This window comes from Pseudorca crassidens, chromosome 11 (genome assembly GCF_039906515.1).
Source record: "Pseudorca crassidens isolate mPseCra1 chromosome 11, mPseCra1.hap1, whole genome shotgun sequence".
Lineage (NCBI taxonomy): Eukaryota > Metazoa > Chordata > Mammalia > Artiodactyla > Delphinidae > Pseudorca > Pseudorca crassidens.
Genome location: NC_090306.1, coordinates 5,531,049 through 5,555,878, shown reverse-complemented (window position 1 = coordinate 5,555,878; position 24,830 = coordinate 5,531,049). Strand labels below are relative to the sequence as shown.

Genomic DNA, 24,830 nt, shown 5'->3' with positions numbered 1-24,830 from the left:
GGAGGAGGTGAACTCAGGGGCTTCCTACTCTGTCATCTCGGCCATGTCCTCTGACAGTCTAACTCTCAGTAAATGAAAAGCCAGTTGGATATAATAGCTCCCCCTCCTTTATCGTTGATTTTGGTAATGAGAATATCTTTATATATCATATAATAATTTTGATCAGCTGTATAAATTTTGTGGATCTGTGTGAATATCACATAGAGGCGTCTGTGCTGAATTCTTCTTGCCATTTTTAGGCTCTGCATTAACACGTTATATCTCACCATCAGTGTTCCTTATGCTTCCATCTTTATTTGAAGATTGGTTGTGGGTAAAGAATAAACAATATTTAAGAATGAAAATGAAAACAATGTAAAATGGCTAAAACTACTAGGTGATAAATGGCTGGGAGACTAGGCGTGAGCACGTTCCTCTGATCACCATGTGATGTGTTCTTGGAAGCTCTCACGCTGCTCATTAATAAACAGAAAATGTCTAAATAATTATTTTATGTACTGCTTTTTTACAAATGGAAGTTGGAACAGATGCCATCACGGCCTTTTTTTGATGTGAATGAGCTTCTGGAGGTCGTAGGGTTTTGTAAACCAGGGAGAGGAGAATTCCACTTTAGTTGATAGTATTTTATTAAAATCCTAGAAAATAAATCATGATACTTTGTAAACTGGGAGGCTCAAGTCTGCATGGTCCTCTACTGTGTTACCCAAGAGGTACACATCAGGGGTAAAGTGTAGGCTTGAAATCAGGCTGCTCTGAGATGGAGTCTGGATCCTTCTCTCGTTAGCTGTGCGACTTTACACAAGTTTCTCAATTTCTCTGCGCTGTGCTCAGCTTACGCAAAGAAGAAGGACAGGCCCAGTAACCACCTAATAGGGTTATTGTCAGGACTTAGCATCCATTAAACAAATGCTTATTAAGCTACTGCTATGTGCCAGGCACATTCTCGGGACTAAGGGAACAATGGTGAGCAGGACAGAAGACGTCTGCCCTCATGAAGCTTATATTCTAGCAGTGGAGATGGATAAAAACACAAATTTAGAAAAAATGTTAGGTAACGTTAAGTGTTACGAATAAAAGTGAAGCAAGAGGAGAGCTTAGGCGCCCTTTGGGATGGGGTGAACCCAGGAGGCCTTTCTGAGGAGGTGACGCTGGAGCAGAAACTGAGGAAGTAAGGACATGAATGTGCAAGTGTGAGAACGGAGTTCCAGGCAGAGGGCACAGCCACAGCAAAGGCCCTGAGGTGCAAGCAGATGGGGTGTGTTTGAGCGACAGTAGGGTCCATGAGCTGGAAGCAAGCCACAGAGGGGGACAGCAGGAGAAAACGAAGCAGGATTTGTTTCAAGGCGGTCAGGGGTTTGGGGCCAGAACAAATAGGACCTTGTAGGTCACGAAAACAGTTTGGGGTTTCATTGTACATGTGATATAAAGTCCTAAAACCGTCTCAAGAAGAGGAATGAACAAATCCGACAGATTTCTAAAAGAGTACTTCTGGCTTCTGTGTAGCAAAGAGATTTCAGGGGCACGGGTGGAAGTGACCCGGGTGAGGGATGACAGTGGTTGGTCCAGGGTGTGAGTGATGGAGAGGGGGAGGCATGGTTGCATGTGGTGCATTTTTGAAAGTAGCGTCTATAGGATTGGATGTGGATCGTGATAATCAGACTCAACAACGATTACTTCCGTGTCTTTGTCCAGAGCACCTGGATTGGGGTTCTGCACACTTAAATTCGGAAGATGGGGGAGGGCAATTTAAGTGTGTCAGGGGTGGCAGAGAAACCCAGAGTTCCACCTTGGCATCGTAGACCTTGAGACTCCTATTAGCCATCCATTGGGAAATGCCAAGTAGGCTGGTGGAATCGTGAGATTGGAAACCAGCAACCTGGAAAAACACAAATACTTTGCTTTTCCCTGGTTCCATCCCATGAACTGGGGATAAATCTCATAACTGGGAAATGAGCTTTTTTTTTTTTTTTTTTTTTTGCGGTACGCAGGCCTCTCAGTGCTGTGGCCTCTCCCGTTGCGGAGCACAGGCTCCGGACGCGCAGGCTCATCGGCCATGGCTCACGGGCCCAGCCGCTCCGCGGCATGTGGGATCTTCCCGGACCGGGGCATGAACCTGCGTCTCCTGTGTCGGCAGGCGGACTCTCAACCACTGCGCCACCAGGGAAGCCCGGAAATGAGCTTTTCTTGACTGTTTTAGGGTCATTGGGAATGTACAGCCATTGCTGTTAACTCTTATAAGATTTTCTTCTTTGCTTTGCGGTGTGGTGTGGTAGTTAAGAGCGGGGGCTTTTGGACTTTAACAGATGAGAGTTTTTGGATTGTCTACAACCTAATGGCTTCACCGAGGTATTTCATCTTTACGTTTGCATTTGCTCATTTATTAGATGGAGCTATAATGCCTGTTTCTAGGACTGCCACGTAGGCTTGTGAATTTCGTGCCTTGTCCATGGGTCCCTGGCTGAGGGGGCTTGTGGAGCCTGAAACCCTGACCACGCTCTGCTCCCCAAGCCTCATACCTCTGTGTAGGGCCGTGCATTCCCAGAGGAAGGAACCTTTTCATTCATCCAAGGACTCCATTTGCTTGCCAAGCCCTGTATCCTTTCACAGGATTCTTGTGAGGATCATTAGAGATACTGCACGCAAAACATTAGGCAGAGCCCCTGGGACGAAGCTATTTTATTTTATTTTGGGATGGGGAGGCATGGCTGCTAACCTAGGTCCACCCACCCACTGAAGGAAGCACACAAAGCAGTAGAAAGACTCGGGTCAGAACATGCCTTTTGTGTTTCTCCTGGATTCTGAAGGCGATCCTGCCGAGGCTGTGGTTTCTGGAAGCTTCATTTCTTCCTGCCTTGTTTCTCTTGCTTTAACTTACTTTCTCAGCTTTGACTTCTCATCTGCCTGACTCTTCCACCTGCCACTTGCATCTCCCTTCTCTAGTTGCCCCCGGACTGGATGCCCCGCACATCTGGCCCCTGGCCCTCTTGGGTCTTTGGTCCCGTTTACCCCTCTGAACACATCTGCTACGTGCAGGGCCTGGGATGGACCATGTCAACCCTGCCGACCCTGGCTCCTGGGCCTGCACCCCATCAGCCTGGCCCTGCAGGTCCTCTTGCTTCGCAGACTGTTCTTTATTTGGAAGCCTTTTAAACGAGAGGACTTGGCAGGGGAGAGGGAGGCCTCGACAGCAGTCTCGCAGAAGAGCGTTCAAGACTCAGGGTGTTCTGATGCCCAGGAGTACTTCTTTCCCTCCGGAACTTCGGAGCAGCCCCCACCCCGTTCGCTGGCGTCTGTGTTGTCTCCTAATGTTAGGACTCGAGCTAAGCCTGATTTTCACAGCCCTGCCAGTCTGAGCCCAGCCCCTTTTCACTGTACCTTCTGAATTTGCCCCATATTAGCAAAATTTTCTTGCCAGAAGGGGGCCTTCTCTTGGCCTCCCTGGGACGGCTAAGAACTCAGAGTCTCCTGGCCTCAGATGGTTGATCGGAGGAACCAGTGGCTGTGTCTGCTGGCTTGAGCCCCGCAGACGTGGATGCAGCCCGGTTCCTGCTGTCAGCTCTGGCAGAGGGTGACCGTCCAGCTGTTCTTCCCAACCACATACAGGGCTGGGTTCGGGCCCTGGACTGTCCAGCCGATGATGAGAAGGCAAACTTCGGGAGGCAGGTTGAGGGAGAGTCCTGGGGAGCCTGCCATCCTGTGACTGCGGCGTGGGGATCCTTTCTCATGGGCACGTCTGTACTCACTGCGGAGAAGGACCACGTGCTGCAGGTCCTGGGATCAAGGAAGAACATTGTTAACGCCCGAGGTCCCCCACCCTCATCCCGTTCCCTTGTAGTCGCTGCCTTCCTCAGGCTAATGACCATTTGTATTTAACACAGTTATTTTGTTTTTGAACTTTATAGACATAGAATCGTACTGTACAGTAATTCTTTTGTGCCTGGCTTCTTTTGTTCAGATGATAGGTGTGAGACTTGTCCATATCGTTGTGTGTTTTTGTGTCCTGTTCATTCTCCTTGCTGTATAATATTCTGTTGGGCAAACGTATCAGAACGTGTTCATGCATTCGGTTGCTTATAGCCATCTGGGGAGCTCCCGGTCTGCGGGGTATTACGGACAGTGCTGCTGTGAACTTGCTGCGTCTTTCAGCCCACAGATTCCCATCTGTGCTGGGCAGGTACTGCGGAGCAGAGCTGTAGGGTCACAGGGGAGGGCCGTGCTCAGATCTGGCAGACGCTGCCAAGCCACCTGCCAAAGAGGCTCCACCTGTGCACATCCCACCAGCACCATGTGAACGTTTGGAAAAACGTGGAGGAATCCCAACACTGGCATTTTCCCTCTTTTTCGTTCTTGCCATTCCCACGAGTGTGCAGAGGTATTGCATTGCGATTTCATCTGCATTTCCCTGATGATCTGATGCTTAGGGAAGCTGAACACCTCTTCGTATGCTTATTGGTCACTTGGGTACCTTTTTTTAACCAAGTATTTCTTAGGTCTTTTGCCCATTTTTCTGTTGGATTTTCTGCCTAATTCTTATTGAGCTTTGGAAGTTTTTCATGTTTTCCAGATCCAAGTCCATTGTGGGATGTAGGTATGTCAGTATTTTTCCCATTCACTCACTCACTAGTGTCTTTTGATGAATAGAGGTTCCTCATTTTAATGTAGTAGTGCACGCCAATTTTTAGAGTAATATCCTGTACAACAGTTAATGTTTATTGCTTGCTGACTTGTGTCCTCGTATACCTTGCTCATTTAACTTTCACACTGATATATTTTTCAAATGAGAAAAATGAAGCTTAGAGAAGCTAAGAGACTTTCCCAAGTTAGGAAACAGCAGAGGCCAGGTTCTTGTCCAGCCCTGCCCACTCCAGAGCCTGTGTCCTGTGATCTCTGCTGTTCCACAGAAGGTACCAGCTAATATCCATGGGCACTGCTCAATCCTCCAGTGCCTTTCGTTTGGGTTGTACATTGTTTTTCAGTTAAATTAGTTGCCAACATTTAACAATTAGGAGAAATACAGTTTTCCAGCTTTTTTTTCCAGAAAATTGTAAGATCTGGTAATACTGGTCTCATTTTCCCACATGTCACCCTGGGCTGCTGGAGATGAGTACCTACTGCTCCCCATAGGTGGACATGAGCCCTCTAGTTTTCCGCTGGAGGTGCTTTGGTTGGTCCTGCCTGGCCTGCTTCAATCATTCATGTTTCCTGCCTGGCTCCTGGGGGCATCTGAGTTTTCAGCCCTGCTGTCCTGTTTCCCTTAAGTGACATAGTTGGCTCTTCATCCTTCTCTGTTTCATGTGTTCTTACCTTCATGCATTCTGACCTTCCTGTCTCCCTTTCCCAGGTATCGAGGCTCTGTGCTCAGGCTCTCTGTCCCCCTCTCCAGCCAGTAGTGTTTTTATGGGTAAACAGAGTAGTCCGCTGCCCATGTGGGGCAGTTAGAAGAACACCTCAAAATATTCTACCCCTTCCTTTAAGAGGTGAAGGCGTTGTGTCTCCATAAAGCTTGGAATGCAAACATTTTCCTGGAAGAAGTGATAAAGTATCCCAGTAGGCTTTAATTCATCAGATCGGCTCCTTAAGCAAAAGCCTAAGAGGCAATGGTAGAGAAGATTTGTAGACAGTACAGGTTAGGAGAGTGGTCAGGGAAATCTTACGTCTCTGAGTGGCTGGGTGCCTCGGATGGGATGCTGTGATGGGAAAGCTTCAGAGCTGGAAAAAAGCGTGAAGACGTTGTGGGGGATGGGGGATGGATGGGTAGCTAGGTGTAGTTCTTTTAGAACTTAGCAAATTTGCCCTGGGCATGTCTCCTGCTCATCCACTTCCTTTCCTTCTTGAAATTCCTCCTAGAAGTCAGTATAAGGTGGACATTAAGAGCTGGAATCTCAAGTTAGACTCACTGAATTTGAATCTTGTCTTTGCTTCTTACTGGCTGTGGGACCTTGGGTTAGTCAACTTTTTGTACTTCAGTTTCCTCATCTATAATTTGAGGATAATAACATACTACCTCTGAGGGTTGTGAGGACTAAAAAATAAGAATATTTATAATGTTCTTAGAATGGAGCTTGGCAAATAATTAGCCCCCGATAAACATCAGTTACTGTTGCTGCTGTTGTTACGTTGGCACAAGCACCAGACACAGAGGGGTCAGGTGCCAAGAGGTCAAATTCTTGCTCTGTCAGGCGCTGGCCACGTGACCTTAGACAAGTCTGTGTGTCCAGGGAGTGTCAGTGTTCTCACCTGGAAAAGATGTTGGGAGAATGAAAAATGAGGTGAAACAAGACAATCAGGATGAAAGCACCGGGCAATTTGTGTTTATTAAGTCTCATCTGTCTCCTCCCTTCTCTCTTCCCCTCTCTTCTGCTGGAGATGGGTAATGGACTAGTGGAGAAGGTGAGGTGAACACCCTTGAAAAAACAACTAGTATTGTCGCATTCACTAACACGGAAGATAAGGACTGTAGTGGTGTCTCTTTTTTCCCCCCAAGATTGGTAATTTGTGTTTTATCCTTTATTTTCTTGACCAGTCTGACTCAATATTTATCAATTTCATTGATCCTTTCAAACAACCAGCTCTTGGTTTCATTGATTTTTCTCTTTTCAATTTCATTTATTTCTGTTCCCCCCTTTACTATTTCCTTCCTTCTGTTTGCTTTGGATTTAATTTGTTCTTTTTCTACTTAAAGTGCAAGCTTAGATGATTGATTTAAAGCTTGCTTTTTTAGAATGAATATATGTATATGTATAACTGAATTACTTTGCCGCACACCTGAAAGTAACACAACATTGTAAATCAACTATACTTCAATAAAAGAAATCCTAGATGAACTTAAAAAGAAAACTTTCTTATTTTAATACCAAGTATTCAATGCTATAAATTTCTCTCTAAGTATTACTGGCATTCTAAGTATAATGGCATTCCACGAATTTTGATATGTGTGTTTTTATTTTCCTCAGTCAAAAATATTTTCTGATTTTCTTTGTGATTTCTGCTTTGACCCATGGGTTATGTAGAAGGATACTGTTTAATTTCCAAGTATTTGGGGATTTTTCCAGACAGCTTCCTGCCATTGATTTCTAGTTTAATTCAGTTGTGGTCATGGTAGAACATTTTTATTATTTCAATTATTTTAAATTTATTAGATTCCCTTAATGATTCACAATATGGTCTATCTTGGTGAATGTGTATTGCAAAGAATGTATTTTCTGTTGTTGTTTGGTGGAGTGTTGTATAAATGTCAATTCAGTCAAGTTGGTTTGAAGTGTCTTCTGTATCCTTACTGCTTTTTTGTACTGTCAACTACTGAAGGGAAGTGTTGAAATCTCTAATTTATACTGGAGGATTTGTGTGTTTATCCTTTCAGTTCTATCAGTTTTTATTGCATGCATTTTGATCTATGCATTTGACACATGTATTTTACTGTATGTGTTTTGGATTATTAGGCCTTCTTAATGAAGTGACCATTTTATCATTGTTTGATGTCCCTTTTTATATCTGGTAATGTTCTTTGTTCTGAAGATTATTTTGTTTGTATCAGCTTTCTTTTGATTAGTGTTGGCATGGTATATCTTTTTCCAGTCCTTTACTTTTTTCTATATATGCCTTTATATTTTAAGTGGGTTTCTTGTACATTTATATTTAATGTAATCATTAACGTATTTGCTTTTTTTTTTTTTTTTTTGCGGTACGCGGACCTCTCACTGCTGTGGCCTCTCCCGCTGCGGAGCACAGGCTCCGGATGCGCAGGCTCAGCGGCCATGGCTCACGGGCCCAGCCGCTCCACGGCATGTGGGATCTTCCCGGACCGGGACACGAACCCGTGTCCCCTGCATCGGCAGGCGGACTCTCAACCACTGCGCCACCAGGGAAGCCCTCACGAAAAGTTTTGATTTAACAGATTTTTGTTGTTAGGGTGGAAGCTACATTTCCTGGCAGTGTCTTTATCCTAAGTGGAAGCAGCATTCTGGTGGTGGATACATAGATTTTATTTGTTCCTCTTATTCTCTAGTCCTTCCATCAACGGGTGGGCTGGGTTCCCATTTCCCTCCTGTGGTTTATATCGGAGGCTCGTGAGAAATAGAATATACGTCTCCTCTGTGGGTTGTTTTTTCTCGTCAGGCATCCATCATCAATATCCATCTAAGGGAAAAGGAAAACCCCTTTTCAGAGGCTTTATGTGGTCATTTACTAACTTTATGAAGTGGGGAACAAAAAGATATGGGTTCGTACCTTTTCTTTTTAAAAGAAATCATTTTTTATTTTAAAAGTAATTCATGAACAAAATAGAGTTAAAAAATGCAGAAAGATAAAAAAAAGAAATAAAAACCACCCATAATCCCATCAGCTAAAGAAACCATGACTCATATTTTATCGAATTTCTTCCAGTCATTTTTCTATGAGTGCATCTTTGTTCGTCTGTATATATCAGTATACATGCCCCCAAATTTGTGTGTTTTGTTTAAATAAGCTAGTTTCAAAAAGGTGTGTTTTTCTGTGGGTCGAGTACTGTGGCACTCATGAAATGCCGATATGTTATTCATGTTTGTCTGGTAAAGATGCCAAAACGTGTGGCATTTTCTTCAGTTTGCTGTTAGTGCTGGATTCCTTCCTGCAGCTACTTTACATGAACAGCCAGGACAGGTGTGTATATGTGATTCTAATGGAATGTGATTCATTTCAGAAAAGACCAGTTGTTGATTCCTTGTGCTGAGGTCCCCTGTTCCCCATGTAACTTTTGTCCCTTTCCACTTTTTTCAACCCGTTCTCAGGTTTAGAGCAAACAGAAAGAAGGAAACTCTATGGTCTTCTCAGTATGTTTTGTTTTCTTCCTTTTCCAGAAAATATTTTGGAGAAAAAATTGGACTGTACTTTGCCTGGCTGGGATTATATACATCCTTCCTCATCCCATCATCCGTCATCGGGGTCATCGTGTTTCTTTATGGATGTGCAACGATCGAGGAAGATATTCCCAGGTGAGTTGGTTTTAAAGGAAAAGGCTCAGTTCTCACGTGTCAGTCGTTTGGAGTTTCACCCCAGTTGCAAGTACATTGTACATTTCAGACGCCTCCTTCCAAAGCCTCACCCTTTGTCCTTCTCCTTCCCGCTTTCCTTACCACGCAGCAGGTCACTTGTCACTTCCCTTTTGAGAGGTCTGGGAGCAACAGATTCTGGGAACAGCTCAGAGCCACGCTGGGTGTGGCCACTTCCTTTCCTGGTCAAGCTCTTCTCCAGGACCAGGGTCTGATTGGGCAGGATCTGAAAACTGATGAAAAAGAAATCATGCCTGAGAAAAGCTTTTTTTCCCCACAATTTCATGACTTTTTCCCTTTGGTTTCCCAGATGACCCAAGGCAGGAAGTGTTGAGTGGTATTGGATAGAGGTGGCATCTATGTGGTCAGATGCTGCTGGGATAAAAAGCTGTGAGGCTGTGTCAGAAGCAGGCAGCTCTGGAGCTGAGGAAGCCTCAGCTGTGGCTCAGGATGTCAGAGACTGCAGGAGGCGACAGGCCCCGTAGCGGGGCTCTTGGCGACCCAAGACATGGAACAAAGGTTGATCCTGATGGAGAAGAGAGATCCTACAAGAAAATAGGGACTTAAAAAGAGTGTCCTTTAGGACTGAATGTGTTACATAGTAACTACGTGACTGGGTACCTCACTCTCTGACTCTTGGTTTCCTTGGCTGTGAAATGGTCACAATGACGCCTACTTCATGGTGGCGTTGTGAGGACTAAAGTTGACAGCGTCTGGCACACAGCAAAGTATTCATAAATTATTGTTGAATGAATCAATATATGTGGAAATAGAGTTTGAGACACTTAGCCAATATTTAGAATTTAAATCTCTTGCCATCTCCAGAACTGGCTTTGCAAACGGAAGCATTCTTTATGCATTTTACTTTTTTTTTTTTTTTTTTTGGCCGTGCCTCGAGCCATGTGGGATCTTAGTTCCCTGACCAGGGACTGAACCCGGGCCGTCTGCAGTGGAAGCGGGGAGTCTTAACCACTGGACTGCCAGGGAATTCCCTCATTTGTGTATTTTAATACTCTTTCAGTTGCAAGTGATAGAAATGCATGTGAACTAACGTACGCAGATAAAGGGAATTTATCCTCAGGGTTTCGGGGGGCCCTCAGGGGCCCCAGTGGTAGGCACGTGGCTAGCCCAAGGGACTATGGAAATAGGGACTCCTTCTGTTTACTGCCCGTCTCTGGTTATATCTAGTATTTATTTGTTTCACTGCAGAGTTTCTCCACTGGATGTAGACACGGCTGCTTGTAGCTCATGGGTGTCATACCTGAGAGCTTTATACTTGATTGGTCCCAAGTGAAGAAGTCCTGTTGACTCCTTTTGGCTTAGGTAGAGGCTCTGGGTCAGCCAGTCGTGGCTTGGGGGCAGTAGCCCGGGGAATGGGGACACTGGGCAGCCTGTGGGTGTCCACGACAGTTGGGGTTAGGGATGGGGGAAGTCGGGGCCACCCTGAAGAAATGGGCAAGAGCTGTGCTCTTTGAGGAAAGCGTATCCACCAGTGGCAGGAACCAGGTGATCTTCCATTATGTCACTCTATAGAAAAGCTCTTGCAGGTTAGGGACACTGGAGATGGCCGTGTCAGTAGTTAGAATAAAGCTCAGTACCTTGGTATGAGAGACAAGGGTTTGGATATGTTTGTGTATAAAAACTGTGGTGTCATCCGTTCAGGGTTCGGGACTGGCGTTCTGGGACCTTTGTCACAGGACCTATGACTTCCGGGCTCTGCCTCGCGCAGCACGAGGGAAGAACGAGTACTTACCAAATTCCTGGTCTTAGTTGTACCAGGCATGGTGCTAGGTGGTTTCTGTGTTTTGTTTCTTTGATCCTGTAGAGATCAGTGTTGTCAGTAGGTATTCTCACCTCAGAGAGAGGGAGACATGGATGCTACCTGAGGTCGCTTGTCCAACTGCAGCAATTAATAATTGTCAGGGTTGTGATTTGAGTTCCACCTGCTCCAAGGTCTTTGCTTTTTCCAGTAAGCAGTGCAGTCTTCCGGGGGGCTCTTAACCTCCTCTGCAGCCCAGTTGCTCCAACTGGCCCCAGTTGGTTCAGTCTCAGAAGAAAACCCGGCTCAGTTGCCCCGTTGTGATCCCTGGGGAGCTGGGCCTCAGGTTGATCCAAGCTGAGGACTCCATACCACGCACCTCGAACCAACTCAGTGCATCGGGTAGGGCATCTGTGTGCTGGTTTACGTCAGGACTTAGAACTTGTGCCCTGGCTCTCCACACGGGAATGCATGTGACGGTGACCGCTGCGGCTGGAAATGACCATGGTCTACACAAGCTGCAAAGTCATTTATTTATGCACATGCATGGACACTCATGTGCGTGCGGGTTTAGACGCGTGTAAAACGTGATCATTATCATTGCAGACATCCTGGAGTGTGCGATGTTTTACGAACTGTGGATAGCAGCCCATTAATGGATTATAGAATCAATGTAATCGTTACCTTTTAAATGAACTAGAATAAGGTAGGACAGAGTAGAATGAAACATAATATTAGTAGTCATCACGAGAAGGAAGTATCAGAATTGTTTCATGACAGTTATTTTAGCGATATAAGTGTTTTTATGAGGAGCAGGTACGTATATACTCGCATACTGGAATCTGTGGTAAATTTTTTTTAAACTGTTTTTTTAACTTTCTATAACAAAAAAGTTTGAAATTGGCTGCTATAAAATTTGAAAGTTTGGGTGCCAGTTTTTCAGAGTAGGGTGGGGCACATCAAGAAGGTGGAAATAGAAAAAGTTAAGCACACTATGAAGACGTTTTTGAGAACTGCTTCTTAATCATAATTGTATGTCTATCAAAAGTCCAAGCTCTACAAACTACCAATCCTCATTAACAGAGGAATAGCCTCTAAGTCCCAATACTGAATCCAAATGAATTCGTACTCTTCTAGGGTCTGTGTCTATCAGCCACTCCTAAGCGTGATTAAAAACTTGCACTCTTCCTGGGATTATTATAAAGGTTTCTAATTTTGGCATTAAGCCTGGAACTTAGTATCTGTGTATCACTTTAAAAAAAGCTTTATTTTGAAAACAGTATAGATTCACAGGAAGTGGTAAGGATAGTGCAGAGGGCCCAGGGCACCCTTCATCCAGTTACCGCCAGTGATTACGTCTTATATAACTACAGTACAGTATCAAAAACCAGAAAATTTACATCACGTGGAACTTTAAATGGTACCTTTTATCGCCAAGAACTTTGATATGTGAGACACAAGCGTCACTTGTAAATAATAATTCCGTATGTGCACGATATATCTATAGAAGCTTCCTTGACTCAGCAAGGGGTTGGTTGCATTTGTTCTCCATTTGCTTACACGCCTAGGAAAGACTGGAGCATTTTTTTAAAGCTAATTAATCTAAACCATATTTTCAAAAATTGGTCAGTTTAGACCTGAGACCTTAATAGCAGATGTTCTGTCTGAATTTCCTGAATAATTGCCTCCCTTTGTGGCTAGTACAGCTCTGTGTCGCCTGACCTGTGAGCAGTGGGTCACTCATTGAGGACACCACCCACTCTGGGGTCTTGGTTCACCTGATGGTCAGCCCATTCATCAGTCTTCTGCTTCGTAGAGAAAATGATAGATTGAAGAAATACACCATTGCATTTATAGCCACTGTTACTTCGAACTGGGAATCTGTGGTGAAGGCAGCTAGTGAATGACCCAGACCTGACTTCAGTTCTAGGGGAGGTTCCCCCATCTTTCAGCTTGTCTAGAGGCAGCCTCTTTCAGAGACTACAGAGTCCTTTTAATGTCATCCTAAGGCAGAATTTCTCCAGAATTCTGTTCAAATTGCTTGCATCAAAAAACCCAAAAGATGAAACAAAAAACCCCAACCCAATACACGTAGAGCATTCTGACTTCAAACTGAAAAGATGTGATGAGTATCCATGTACCACGGCTGCCATTTTGTACAAAATGATTGGCAGTTGACTGTGTTCTGATTTTAAAACCAGTAATGTACACAGCCCTTAAGTTTCAAAGTGTGCCAAGTTGGTGGCTAATACTTTTTTACTTCTGACCTTTTAGCATTGACTAGTTTTGCTTTTTTTTTTTTTTTTTTTTTTGCGGTACGCGGACCTCTCACCGTTGTGGCCTCTCCCGTTGCGGAGCACAGGCTCCGGACGCGCAGACTCAGCGGCCATGGCTCACGGGCCCAGCCGCTCTGCGGCATGTGGGATCTTCCCGGACCGGGGCACGAACCCGTGTCCCCTGCATCGGCAGGCGGACTCAACCACTGCGCCACCAGGGAAACCCAGCATTAACTAGTTTTGATTGAGATTAGGTGTTCTAGGATTCCACTCCCTTCTATGTGTAAAAAAAAAAACCCTCCTCAGCAAAGATATGAGAAGGACTCATGTCTTCTCAGAAATGGCTTAGAAGCAAAGCTCTTTACTAGGCTTTGTGCAGACCCACTGTTTTCCACGTGAGTCTGTTTTCTAGGAGGTACTCTCCTCTCCAAAAGCAGCAACTCCTCCACCAGGCAGCCAACATGTGTCTGACCCAGAAGACTTAAAATGAACCTTGCTCTCCAGTTACCAACAAGCGCATGCCCAGGTGAAGCTAGCACGGCTGAACTTATTATTAAGAAATTACTATTTAATATTGTCTATGTGAGCGCGTCGCCGCTCTTGACACTTGCCAATGGAGGAACTGGGATTTATCCTCGGAGACGTAGTTTCCATTCTCTCACACAGGCGGCCTTCCCTGCCGTGACTCATTAAAAACAAGCCTGAAAGCTGGGACTTGACAGACAGTGACAGCCCTCGGTGAAACCTTTCGACTGCTTAGCGATGGGGAGCTAGACGCAGGCATCCTGCCGGCTTCTGGGTTTCATCTAATCCCGGGCTTCAGCACCCAGGTACCAGCTCCCTCCGCCGGCAGCGGCCTCCGACTGTACCGTGCTCGGTAGCGCCCTCTGCTGCCTGTTTCCGGAGGAAACCCAGCTGTGGTTTCAGCCTGGGGTCCCCTGCGGCCCCATCACCCTGGCTCCAGCTGCTCTGTGAGAACAGCCAGTGCTTCATTTTCATGAAATTGCCAGTTCTCCACCCTTTTTCCCAAAACCATGAGCTTAGCCATGTACCCATCCCCCAGGGGGAATATGACACACCAGAGTGATGAGTTCATTCATTTTCCTACCAGAATGTAGTGTGGAGGGTTACTGGGGAAGCCAGTTAGGGCCGAGAATACTTCGGTTCTTTTTTGCAAGCACTCTGGTGAGCCTAAATTAATTGGGTCCAGCTAATCACCTAACGAATGAATGGAATTTCAAATACATTTATGAGTCCTGTAACAGAAATACACTGAAGATAGGTGAGAATATAGGTGATGGTTATTTGACTAGTTTGTTCTCCAAGTATCTTGGAATCTAGACTTTGGAAGAATTTACCTTATTCTTCTGGCCTCCCTCATCCCATTTCATGGTTATGATAATTCTTTTTTTTTTCTTAAAAAAATTTCTTTTTTATTTTTTAGACTTTTTATTGGAGTATAGTTGCTTTACAATGTTGTGTTAGTTCCTGCTATACAGCAAAGTGAATCAGCTATACTTACACATATATCCCCTCTTCCTTGGATTTCCTTTCCATTTAGGTCATCACAGAGCATTGAGTAGAGTTCACTGTGCTATACAGCAGGTTCTCATTAGTTATCTGTTTTATACATAATGTCAATAGTATATATATGTCAATCCTAATCTCCCAACTCATCCCACCCCCCGTTTCCCTCTTGATATCCATACATTTGTTCTCTAGGTCTGTGATAATTCTTATTAAGTTGAGGTTACTAATTCCCTTTCTACAAACAGTCACATGGCTGATGCACTTAGAAATGGGCTTCTAGCCACCTGACTCCATTCTTTTTCACATGACTTCTCCTTCCAGAGGAAGGAATTGTGTTGGTTCAGCTGCACACTCGTGTTTGTTCCTCTGTGTGACCAGCCTTACTCACTGATGAGACAGCCCATGCTTGAATGAGAGCAATGGAATCTGACCTCCGATGGGTGATTTATTCACAATTGTTGATGCACCCCACCAGCCCCGTAGACACAGCACATTTTGAATGGACTTTATGTGGCATTGTCCAATGAACAGCATCTCTGATAGATGGTCATTAACTTTCTGTTGGGCCACTTTTAGTGACAGGGGGCTCCATATCTCCAAAGGTAGCCCATTCATTTTTTAAGACAAGATATAAGAAGAACACTCCCGAAGGGAAGAACCCAGTTCCAACTCTCTAACATACCTCGCTGTTGGAGTTGATAAGCTCAACCAGGGATTCGGAAGTGGGAGCTGTTTTGGTGGTGATGGGCTTGGGAAGGGTCCTGCTGGAGCCCCCCTGACCCAGCAGCCTCTGTCTTCTGCAGCAAAGAGATGTGTGACCAACAGAATGCCTTCACCATGTGTCCCCTGTGTGACAAGTCCTGTGACTACTGGAACCTCAGCTCAGCCTGTGGAACGGCGCGGGCCAGCCACCTGTTTGACAACCCCGCCACTGTCTTCTTCTCCATCTTCATGGCTCTGTGGGGTAAGTTGTCACCATGAGGCTTGCTTCTATGGGGGGGTACCTTTAAATGGGTACAGTGACCAAGCTCTAAAGCCCATATCCTTCGGTTTACTTCCTTAGTATTTGGGGGGTTTTTTTTGTTTTGTTTTGTTTTGTTTTGTTTTTGGCGGTACGCGGGCCTCTCACTGCTGTGGCCTCTCCCGTTGCGGAGCACAGGCTCCGGACGCGCAGGCTCAGCGGCCATGGCTCACGGGCCCAGCTGCTCCACGGCATGTGGGATCTTCCCAGACCAGGGCACAAACCCGTGTACCCCTGTATCGGCAGGCGGACTCCCAACCACTGCGCCACCAGGGAAGCCCTGGTCCTTATACCTTAAAAAGCATTTTAGGGACAATAGATTTCTCTACTTTACTCATACATGTGAATAGAACTAAGAATATCCTCCGTGGCTTTATAAATATATTTTTTAAAGAGATAGAGTAATGTGAATCTGGTATTAATCTCATGTAGGATTTATTTGGAGATTGAACCCATCCATGCATGCTTTGAAAACCCCTCACACACTCATAGGCACCTCCAGGTGCATCTCCTAAGACATGGCAAGTCCTAGATGTCATTTGGTGTCACACTCAGAATGGCGGGGTGACTGCCACAGTCACGGAGTGAGCTGGGGGTAGAGGCGGGCCCAGACCTGGTCTCTCGCCTCCACGCTCAGTGCAGTTCCCGGGACAAGGCGAGATTTTACCTGATGCCAGAGGGATGTTTTCAATATTCTCACCCAAGGGATCTCTGAAGGAAGGGACAAATAGTGCCTCCATTTTCCTCCTCCTCCCTTCCCCCCAGAGTCTTGGGGTAATAAACTTTCTCTGGGCCACAGCTATCTGACTAGAAGCACACGCATGCACACGTGTACACACACACACACTTCTATTCTTACAAACTGGGATAACCACCCCGTGGTCACTGAACATTTCTAAGAAGACACAGCCACGGGTATTAAGGAAGGGACCAAGGGGATATGTTTCAGCCTGTTGGGAGTAGCAGCCTGCCTTTCACTCATCCATCCAGTGCAGGCCCTCATCTTTCCCATTGGATTACAGACCGGCAGGGCCACTGTCCTGCTGCAGAAGCTGCTAGGTTTATCCGTGATTCCAGGGGGCCTGGAGGACACACCAGGATGGGGCCGTGAGTCACACATCCCGGGAGTGTGACCAGGAGAGAGGCGAGGTCTGTTCTAGCACCGCTGCCAGAACTGGTGCCAGTGGCCTCTGTCTCCTGCGGGCACCTCTACGTGGGTGGAGACAGAACCGAGCTGGAAAGATTCCCACGTGACCAGGCCACCGAGGAAGGTGTTTAGCAGAGACTCTGTTCTCCCAGGGAGAATGACCACTGCCCAGGAATGTGGGCAGTGTCAGCCCACAGAATAGGGGCAGGGGGTCGGAGGAAAGGGCACTTGTGGCCGTGTAGCTCTGGAACTGTTCACAGGAAGGGTCAGGAGAACAACCTGAATTTGCAGCGTGTGACCCACGCGGTGCCAGGCGGCTCTGTGCCTGCTTCTCGAAAGGCGGTGTCTTGTAATCACCCCAAATCCATTTGAACTGATCGGAGCGCAAAAGACGCACCCATGCTTTGATATGCTGCACCCCTCATTCCCATGAATCTGTCTGGCAAATATTACTGTGACTGAGCAGCTGAAGCTTACTGACTCTGGTCCACAATCCCTCAAGACCTCTCCTGGGATGTGTGCTTCCTTGTTGTGGGGAAACTTGGTTTTCAGCTGTACCTTCCCTGCTCTCGCGATGGATGAATAGATACCTCCCACCCCTTCTGAGGTTCACGACCGTTTCACCACCCCCAGCTCCCCTCTCTTTCTCTCACATAGCAGCAGTGGAGGGAAAGCAAATGCGGTGGGATTGTGTCAGCGCTTTGTGGCTTAGGGGTTGGTTTTGTTATTTTAACGGCCTTGCTGTGTGTTTTATGCGATTGTGTATTTGGTTACAGCAGCCAAGATCCCCTAGGCATGGCTGCCTACAAATTACAATTAAAAATAATAGTAAATGTTTCTTGTTAAATGTTTACTATTATTTTTAATATGAACAGACCAATCACAAGCACTGAAATTGAAACTGTGATTAAAAATCTTCCAACAAACAAAAGCCCAGGACCAGATGGCTTCACAGGCGAATTCTATCAAACATTTAAAGAGCTAACACCTATCCTCCTCAAACTCTTCCAAAATATAGCAGAGGGAGGAACACTCCCAAACACATTCTACGAGGCCACCATCACCCTGATACCAAAACAGACAAAGATGTCACAAAAAAAGAAAACTACAAGCCAATATAACTGATGAACGTAGACGCAAAAATCCTCAACAAAATACTAGCAAACAGAATCCAACAGCACATTAAAAATGATCATATACCGCGATCAAGTGGGGTTTATCCCAGGAATGCAAGGATTCTTCAATATACGCAAATCAGTCAGTGTGATACACCATATTAACAAATTGAAGGAAAAACCCATATGATCATCGCAATAGATGCAGAGAAAGCTTTTGGCAAAATTCAACACCCATTTATGATAAAAACCCTGCGGAAAGTAGGCATAGAGGGAACTTTCCTCAACATAATAAAGGCCATGTATGACAAACCAACAGCCAACATCACCTTCAATGGTGAAAAACTGAAACCATTTCCACTTAGATCAGGAACAAGACAAGGTTGCCCACTCTCACCACTATTATTCAACATAGTTTTGGAAGTTTTAGCCACAGCAATCAGAGAAGGAAAAGAAATAAAAGGAATCCAAATCGGAAAAGAAGAAGTAAAGCTGTCACTGTTTGCAGATGACATGATACTATACACAGAGAATCCTAAAGATGCTACCAGAAAACTACTAGAGCTAATCAATGAATTTGGTAAAGTAGCAGGATACAAAATTAATGCACAGAAATTTCTGGCATTCCTATACACTAATGATGAAAAATCTGAAAGTGAAATTAAGAAAACACTCCCATTTACCATTGCAACAAAAAGAATAAAATATCTAGGAATAAACCTACCTAAGGAGACAAAAGACCTGTATGTAGAAAATTATAAGACACTGATGAAAGAAATTAAAGATGGTACAAATAGATGGAGAGATATACCATGTTCTTGGATTGGAAGAATCAACATTGTGAAAATGACTCTACTACCCAAAGCAATCTACAGATTCAATGCAATCCCTATCAAACTACCACTGGCAGTTTTCACAGAACTAGAACAAAAAATTTCACAATTTGTATGGAAACACAAAAGACCCCGAACAGCCAAAGCAATCTTGAGAACGAAAAACGGAGCTGGAGGAATCAGGCTCTGTGACTTCAGACTATACTACAAAGCTACAGTAATCAAGACAGTATGGTACTGGTACAAAAACAGAAATATAGATCAATGGGACAGGATAGAAAGCCCAGAGATAAACCCACGCACATATGGTCACCTTATCTTTGATAAAGGAGGCAAGAATATATACAGTGGAGAAAAGACAGCCTCTTCTATAAGTGGTGCTGGGAAAACTGGACAGCTACATGTAAAAGTATGAAATTAGAACACTCCCTAACACCATACACAAAAATAAACTCAAAATGGATTAAAGACCTAAATGTAAGGCCAGAAACGATCAAACTCTTAGAGGAAAACATAGGCAGAACACTCTATGACATAAATCATAGCAAGATCCTTTTTGACCCACCTCCTAGAGAAATGGAAATAAAAACAAAAATAAACAAATGGGACCTAATGAAACTTCAAAGCTTTTGCACAGCAAAGGAAACCATAAACAAGACCAAAAGACAACCCTCAGAATGGGAGAAAATATTTGCAAATGAAGCAAGTGGCAAAGGATTAATCTCCAAAATTTACAAGCAGCTCATGCAGCTCAATATCAAAAAAACAAACAACCCAATACAAAAATGGGCAGAAGATTTAAATAGACATTTCTCCAAAGAAGATATACAGATTGCCAACAAACACATGAAAGAATGCTCAACATCATCAATCATTAGAGAAATGCAAATCAAAACTACTATGAGATATCATCTCTCACCAGTCAGAATGGCCATCATCAAAAAATCTAGAAACAATAAATGCTGGAGAGGGTGTGGAGAAAAGGGAACCCTCTTGCACTGTTGGTGGGAATGTAAATTGATACAGCCACTATGGAGAACAGTATGGAGGTTCCTTAGAAAAGTAAAAATAGAACTACATATGACCCAGCAATCCCACTACTGGGCATATACCGTGAGAAATCCAGAATGCAAAAAGAGTCATGTGCCACAATGTTCATTGCAGCACTATTTACAATAGCCAGGACATGGAAGCAACCTAAGTGTCCATCGACAGATGAATGGATAGAGAAGATGTGGCACATATATATACAATGGAATATTACTCAGCCATAAAAAGAAACAAAATTGAGTTATTTGTAGTGGGGTGGATGGACCTAGAGTCTGTCATACAGAGTGAAGTAAGTCAGAAAGAGAAAAACAAATACCATATGCTAACACAGATATATGGAATCTATAAAAAAAGAAGGTCATGAAGAACCTAGGGGTAAGACGGGAATAAAGACACAGACCTACTAGACAATGGACTTGAGGACATGGGGAGGGGGAAGGGTAAGCTGGGACGAAGTGAGAGAGTGGCATGGGCATATATACACTACCAGATGTAAAATCGATAGCTAGTGGGAAGCAGCCGCATAGCACAGGGAGATCAGCTCGGTGGTTTGTGACCACCTAGAGGGGTGGGATAGGGAGGGTGGGGGGAGGGAGACGCAAGAGGGAAGAGATACGGGAACATATGTATATGTATAACTGATTCACTTTGTTATAAAGCAGCAACTAACACACCATTGTAAAGCAATTATACTCCAATAAAGATGTTAAAAAGAAAATAATGGTAATGCCTCTCATTACATGATTATTATGATCAGTGGTACTGTGCTGGGTGGGCCTGGGCCAGGGCCCAAGCCTGCCAGGAAGAAAGCTGGGAGAAGAAGTGATTCTCCACGGAGAGAGAGCGATGGGGCTGCTGGTGGGGCGGAAACAGGGGTCCCTGAGATGAGTCAGCAGGACCCGGGACCAGCAGAGCAGTCTGGCCCAGCTCCTCCGGGGTTCTGGCTTCAAACTCCAGGGAACTTTGGAATGAGGGTGAAGCCCTATTGAAAAGTAGGGAAGGGAGGAGTAAAGGGACGAGGTTAAGGACAGTGACTTCAGGGTCAGACAGTCCTAACCGTGGGTCCCAGTCCCTTCCTGTGCCAGCCAGCGTGACTAGCCCTGTGTCTCTGAAGTCAGTCCTCTTAGCCGAGGTGCTGAGTAACGTGGGGCAGGGGTGGTCCTCGACCTGGGAGCAGCACTGCCTTCATCTCTCAAGCGGGTGAGGTGAGACCTGCACCCTAGTGTTCTCGTGACCGTCAGTGGGACGTGTATGCAGAGCACTCCGAGTGGTGCCTGGCTATGATTCCCACCAGGAGCTGTGAGCTGCTGTCCGTCGTCGCGATGGTCCTCTGTGTCCCCATGACTCCCCCTCAGTGACTCTGTTGCCCTGTCCTCTGTTCCCAGTCTGACTTCTCTCCTTCACAGAGACCTCGGTCTGTGTGCAGAGCCCTCCTCAGTCACTGAGAACAGCGCAGGAAAAGGAGGGGCGTACCCCTTGTTTGGAGACCATCCCCAGGCCAAGGCCAGGGTCGGGAGGTGGGGTACCCACCCGACAAGGCCTCAGATCCCAGGGAGAAAAGATACAGATGCGTGTACCACAATGTAGCTAGTAGCTGTCATAGCGCCAAGTGAAACAAATGTAGCTTTAAGTAACCATACATTCAGCCAGCAGGTGGGTGCCTGTTTTGCTCAGCCCCGTGCTGTTCCCAGGTGAACAGAGGCAGGTACGAGCCGAAGAAGCGTTTGTGGTCCTGTTACTACGCTGCAGACCCGAATGGCAGCCGACAGTCCGGTGCGGCAGGTGGTGGAGGGGCGCCCAGGCTCTTACCAGGGGTGGTGTAGAAAGGTAGGGGTGGCCTCGGGGACTGTCACGCCCCCTCCTTTTCCAGGGCACCAGATCTAAGGGTGTTAGGAGTGCAGAGGAACGGGCGCCTGGGAAAGGATGAGCTGGTCAGGAACGGAGGAGGACAGCACTGGAGGGTAGCGTGGGAGAGGGGACAGTTTGCAAAAGCTGGGGATGAAGAGGACAGCAAGGCGATGCCCTCGTCAGCAATGCAGGTGTGAGGTGTGTGTTGACAAGCGGTGCGAATAGATGTGGACAGATGGGCTGGGCCAGATACCCAAGGTCCCTGTATCCAGAGGGAAGAATCTAGACAATAGGGATCCAGTGTAAGTTTGGGGGTGTGCGTTGGGATTCCCCCCTCTCGCTGCCTCTCTGCACCGCCCAAATGCCATTGCTCTTCCAGACTCAGCTCAGATGCTGCAGCAGCTGGCGCCCTCTCTCCTGCATGCCCACAGCCCTTTATCTGCGTCATTCTTAAGGCCCGGTCACATCGTACCTTGTACTGTGGTTATGTAAAATCTGTTCTCACGGAATAACCAGCTTGAGAGCAAAATGCACGTCAGATTTGCCTAGTCTTCCTCACGGCGTCTAGAACATTGTTTTGTATATTGCAGGTACCTCAGGTCTGGTGTTTTTGTTTTTTTGGGTTTTTTGATGGGGAATTCGTTCAAGCTTGCTTAAATAATAAGAGATGATAAGAAAGTAGGAAGCAAGCTCGTGGATGCAGGAAATTAAGTATAGCCAGGCCCCTAGGCAACTGGAGCGGAAGGAGGAATCAGAAACCTCTCTCCTTCTTTCCCGTGCTGCATGGTTGGTCCCATTTCTGCTTCTCTTTGTGTCTCTTAGTTTCAGTTTTCAAAAGAGAGAATCCGATTGGCCTATGAGTGGGCTCTGGATCAGGTGTCCAATCCTGGCATAAGAAGCCATACCTGTGGAGCAGAGGGGGCTGGTTCTTTCCGGAGCATGTTGGGCTGCCCTTCAAGGGCTGTGGTTGGAGAAGGCAGGCTAACCAATGTGTCGGGACGGTAGGCATTCAACGAGCATTTGCTAAACAAATGGAAGAATGAGTGAATGGCACTTTGGGGAGATGAGTCTTCCAGCTGCATGCGGGATGGGGGGCGGGGACACTGAGACCCTGGACTCACGTAGAACTGCTCGGAGATGTTCCATAACCTCAGAACGAGGTGATCTGGGCCCAGAGAAGGGAAGTTGTGGTGGGGACAGAAAGATGGAGAAAAAAGTGAGAGTGCTGAGGAAGGTGCAGGAAGAGGGAACGTATAGGGAAGACGAGGTTTGTCATAAAAGACGACAGACCATCAAACCCTTCCATTCTTACTTCCTTTATCCTTCCGTTCTTCCTTCATTTATTGAGATCCGTGTTTACCCGTTTCTTATAACCTAGAAATAGGGAAAAGGGTGTGTGTGTGTGTGTGTGTGTGTGTGTGTGTGTGTGTGTGTGTGTGTGTGTGTGTGTGTGTGTGTGTGTGTGTGTGTGTGTGTGTCTCCCTTTAAATATATCTCTTGGGCTCTCCTGGATGTGGAGTATTTTGAGTTGTCCCAGCTAGAAGTTGGGGTTGGGGAAGGGAATCGATGCTTTAAAGAAAGTCCCTAAATTTGAAATTTATAAGTTTATCCTCCCTTGGGGAACCCTGAGGGTGCTCAGAATTAACAGAATTTTTTCCTTTCTTTTTAAGCTACCATGTTTCTTGAAAACTGGAAGAGATTACAGATGCGACTAGGCTACTTCTGGGATCTGACTGGCATAGAAGAGGAAGAAGTGAGTTCTCTTTGGGTCTTTGCTTTGCTTTGCCCCTGGAAATAGATTGTCTTGAGTGAAATAACCGCTTACATTTGCTATCACGGCAGCCAAGTCACCTGCCGAGTCTCGCTGTGGCCCCTTTCCTAGCTTGGCTCCATGGGCCAAGCCAGGGTTGATGGGCACTGAGGCCAAGAGTTGAAATCCTCTCTCTTCGCTTGAGCTGTAAGACTTTGGACTTGATGGATAGCCAGATGTCCTTGTGACCCTCTCTGGGAAAAAATGGCATGAGAAGCAAGCCTTGTGGTGACCTCGAGGTTTAACTCAGCGTTCTTCCACCTCCCGTCCTGTTGGTGCTCGAGAGCGCGAAGCCAGAGAACGCGACCCAGAGCACGGACGTGTCTGGATGCTTCTGTGAGCCTGCTGAGGGTCAGGGGGAGGCATGGGTGCTAGGTCTCGGTTGCCCTGATGCATATGGAGGAAGAAAGAACCACTGATCCAGTACCCTGTCAGCCAGGAGAGCATGTATGCAACAGGAGCGTGAGCTAAGGGAAAGGGTAGGTTCTTCCAGAGTCTAGTTGTATGGACAGATGATTTTAAAGGATGGAACAAATTGACCTTCCCTCGGGGCTCCTTTGAGAACTAGGGCCCCCTTTGATGTTGGCGAGTTGACGATGACCAGCGTGGGCCTGGTTGCTCACGGTTCTCTTCTCCCGTGCGCTGCCATTGCCTGAACAGCAAACGTGAATATCAGATAGGGGCTCCCGATGCCCTGGGCAGTGTTGGTGAGATGCTGGGGACAGTGTCCAGAGCACCAGGAGGTGCCCCCAGTTGCCTGAGTGCCATGTGCGTAGGCTGGCTGAGAGCATGTGACAGCTGTGCGGGGAGCAGACTTTTCCTGTATTCTCCCTCATTCACTGATGTGCCTCTCCTTGGACTCAGGACCTCTGGCTTTGTGACCCTGACGCTTTGTGACTAAGCTAGTGAAACCCCCAGTTTAGTCCTATTCTCAAGGCTGTGTGGCTCCCTTTTCTGTGATGTGACATCCTCTGCTCTCCTTAAAGCTCCAAGTCGTCAGCTTGCCTTTGAGCAGGTGGGCATTCCGTGACCATGGATTGAGTTCACACATTCACTCCATCCCAGTCCTGTGCGTTAAGCAGATACCCGGAGGCTCACAGCATCAGGGTTCCGTGGCAAATGAGAGGATCTACATATGAGTTCTCACTTCAGAGACGATACGCATTAGTTGGGAAGATAAGCAACAGAGAACAATAAAGGCAATTGCATTTCTTGGGGAAAGATGGCCAAGGTAGTGCTTCCAATCGAAAGCGCTGTGGAAGTCGGACTGTGTGGGTGATTTTGTCCTATTGGTTCGATTTGATTCTGAGGAGAAAGAGAGAGGGGAGAGAGCTGTGGCTGGGTGTGGGGAGGTGGTGGGCGCACAGGTCCTTCTCTCCTGCAGCAGGGCCTAGGAGGTCTCGAGGAAGAGAAGA

The 24,830-nt window shown here is 46.2% G+C and overlaps 1 protein-coding gene across 2 annotated transcripts in view; it reads left to right on the top strand.

Annotated features, from left to right (window-relative positions):
- The window catches only part of ANO2 (anoctamin 2), a 338,080-nt gene that overhangs the window by 154,612 nt on the left and 158,638 nt on the right, over window positions 1-24,830 (top strand). For both annotated transcript variants that reach the window (XR_010932208.1, XM_067695483.1), the window contains exons 11-13: window positions 8,835-8,969; window positions 15,395-15,555; window positions 23,276-23,358. Coding sequence is in view for 1 of the 2 variants with exons in the window: in XM_067695483.1 (XP_067551584.1) it covers window positions 8,835-8,969; window positions 15,395-15,555; window positions 23,276-23,358 (379 nt within the window). In the remaining variant the exon portion in view is untranslated. The remainder of the gene's footprint in view (window positions 1-8,834; window positions 8,970-15,394; window positions 15,556-23,275; window positions 23,359-24,830) is intronic.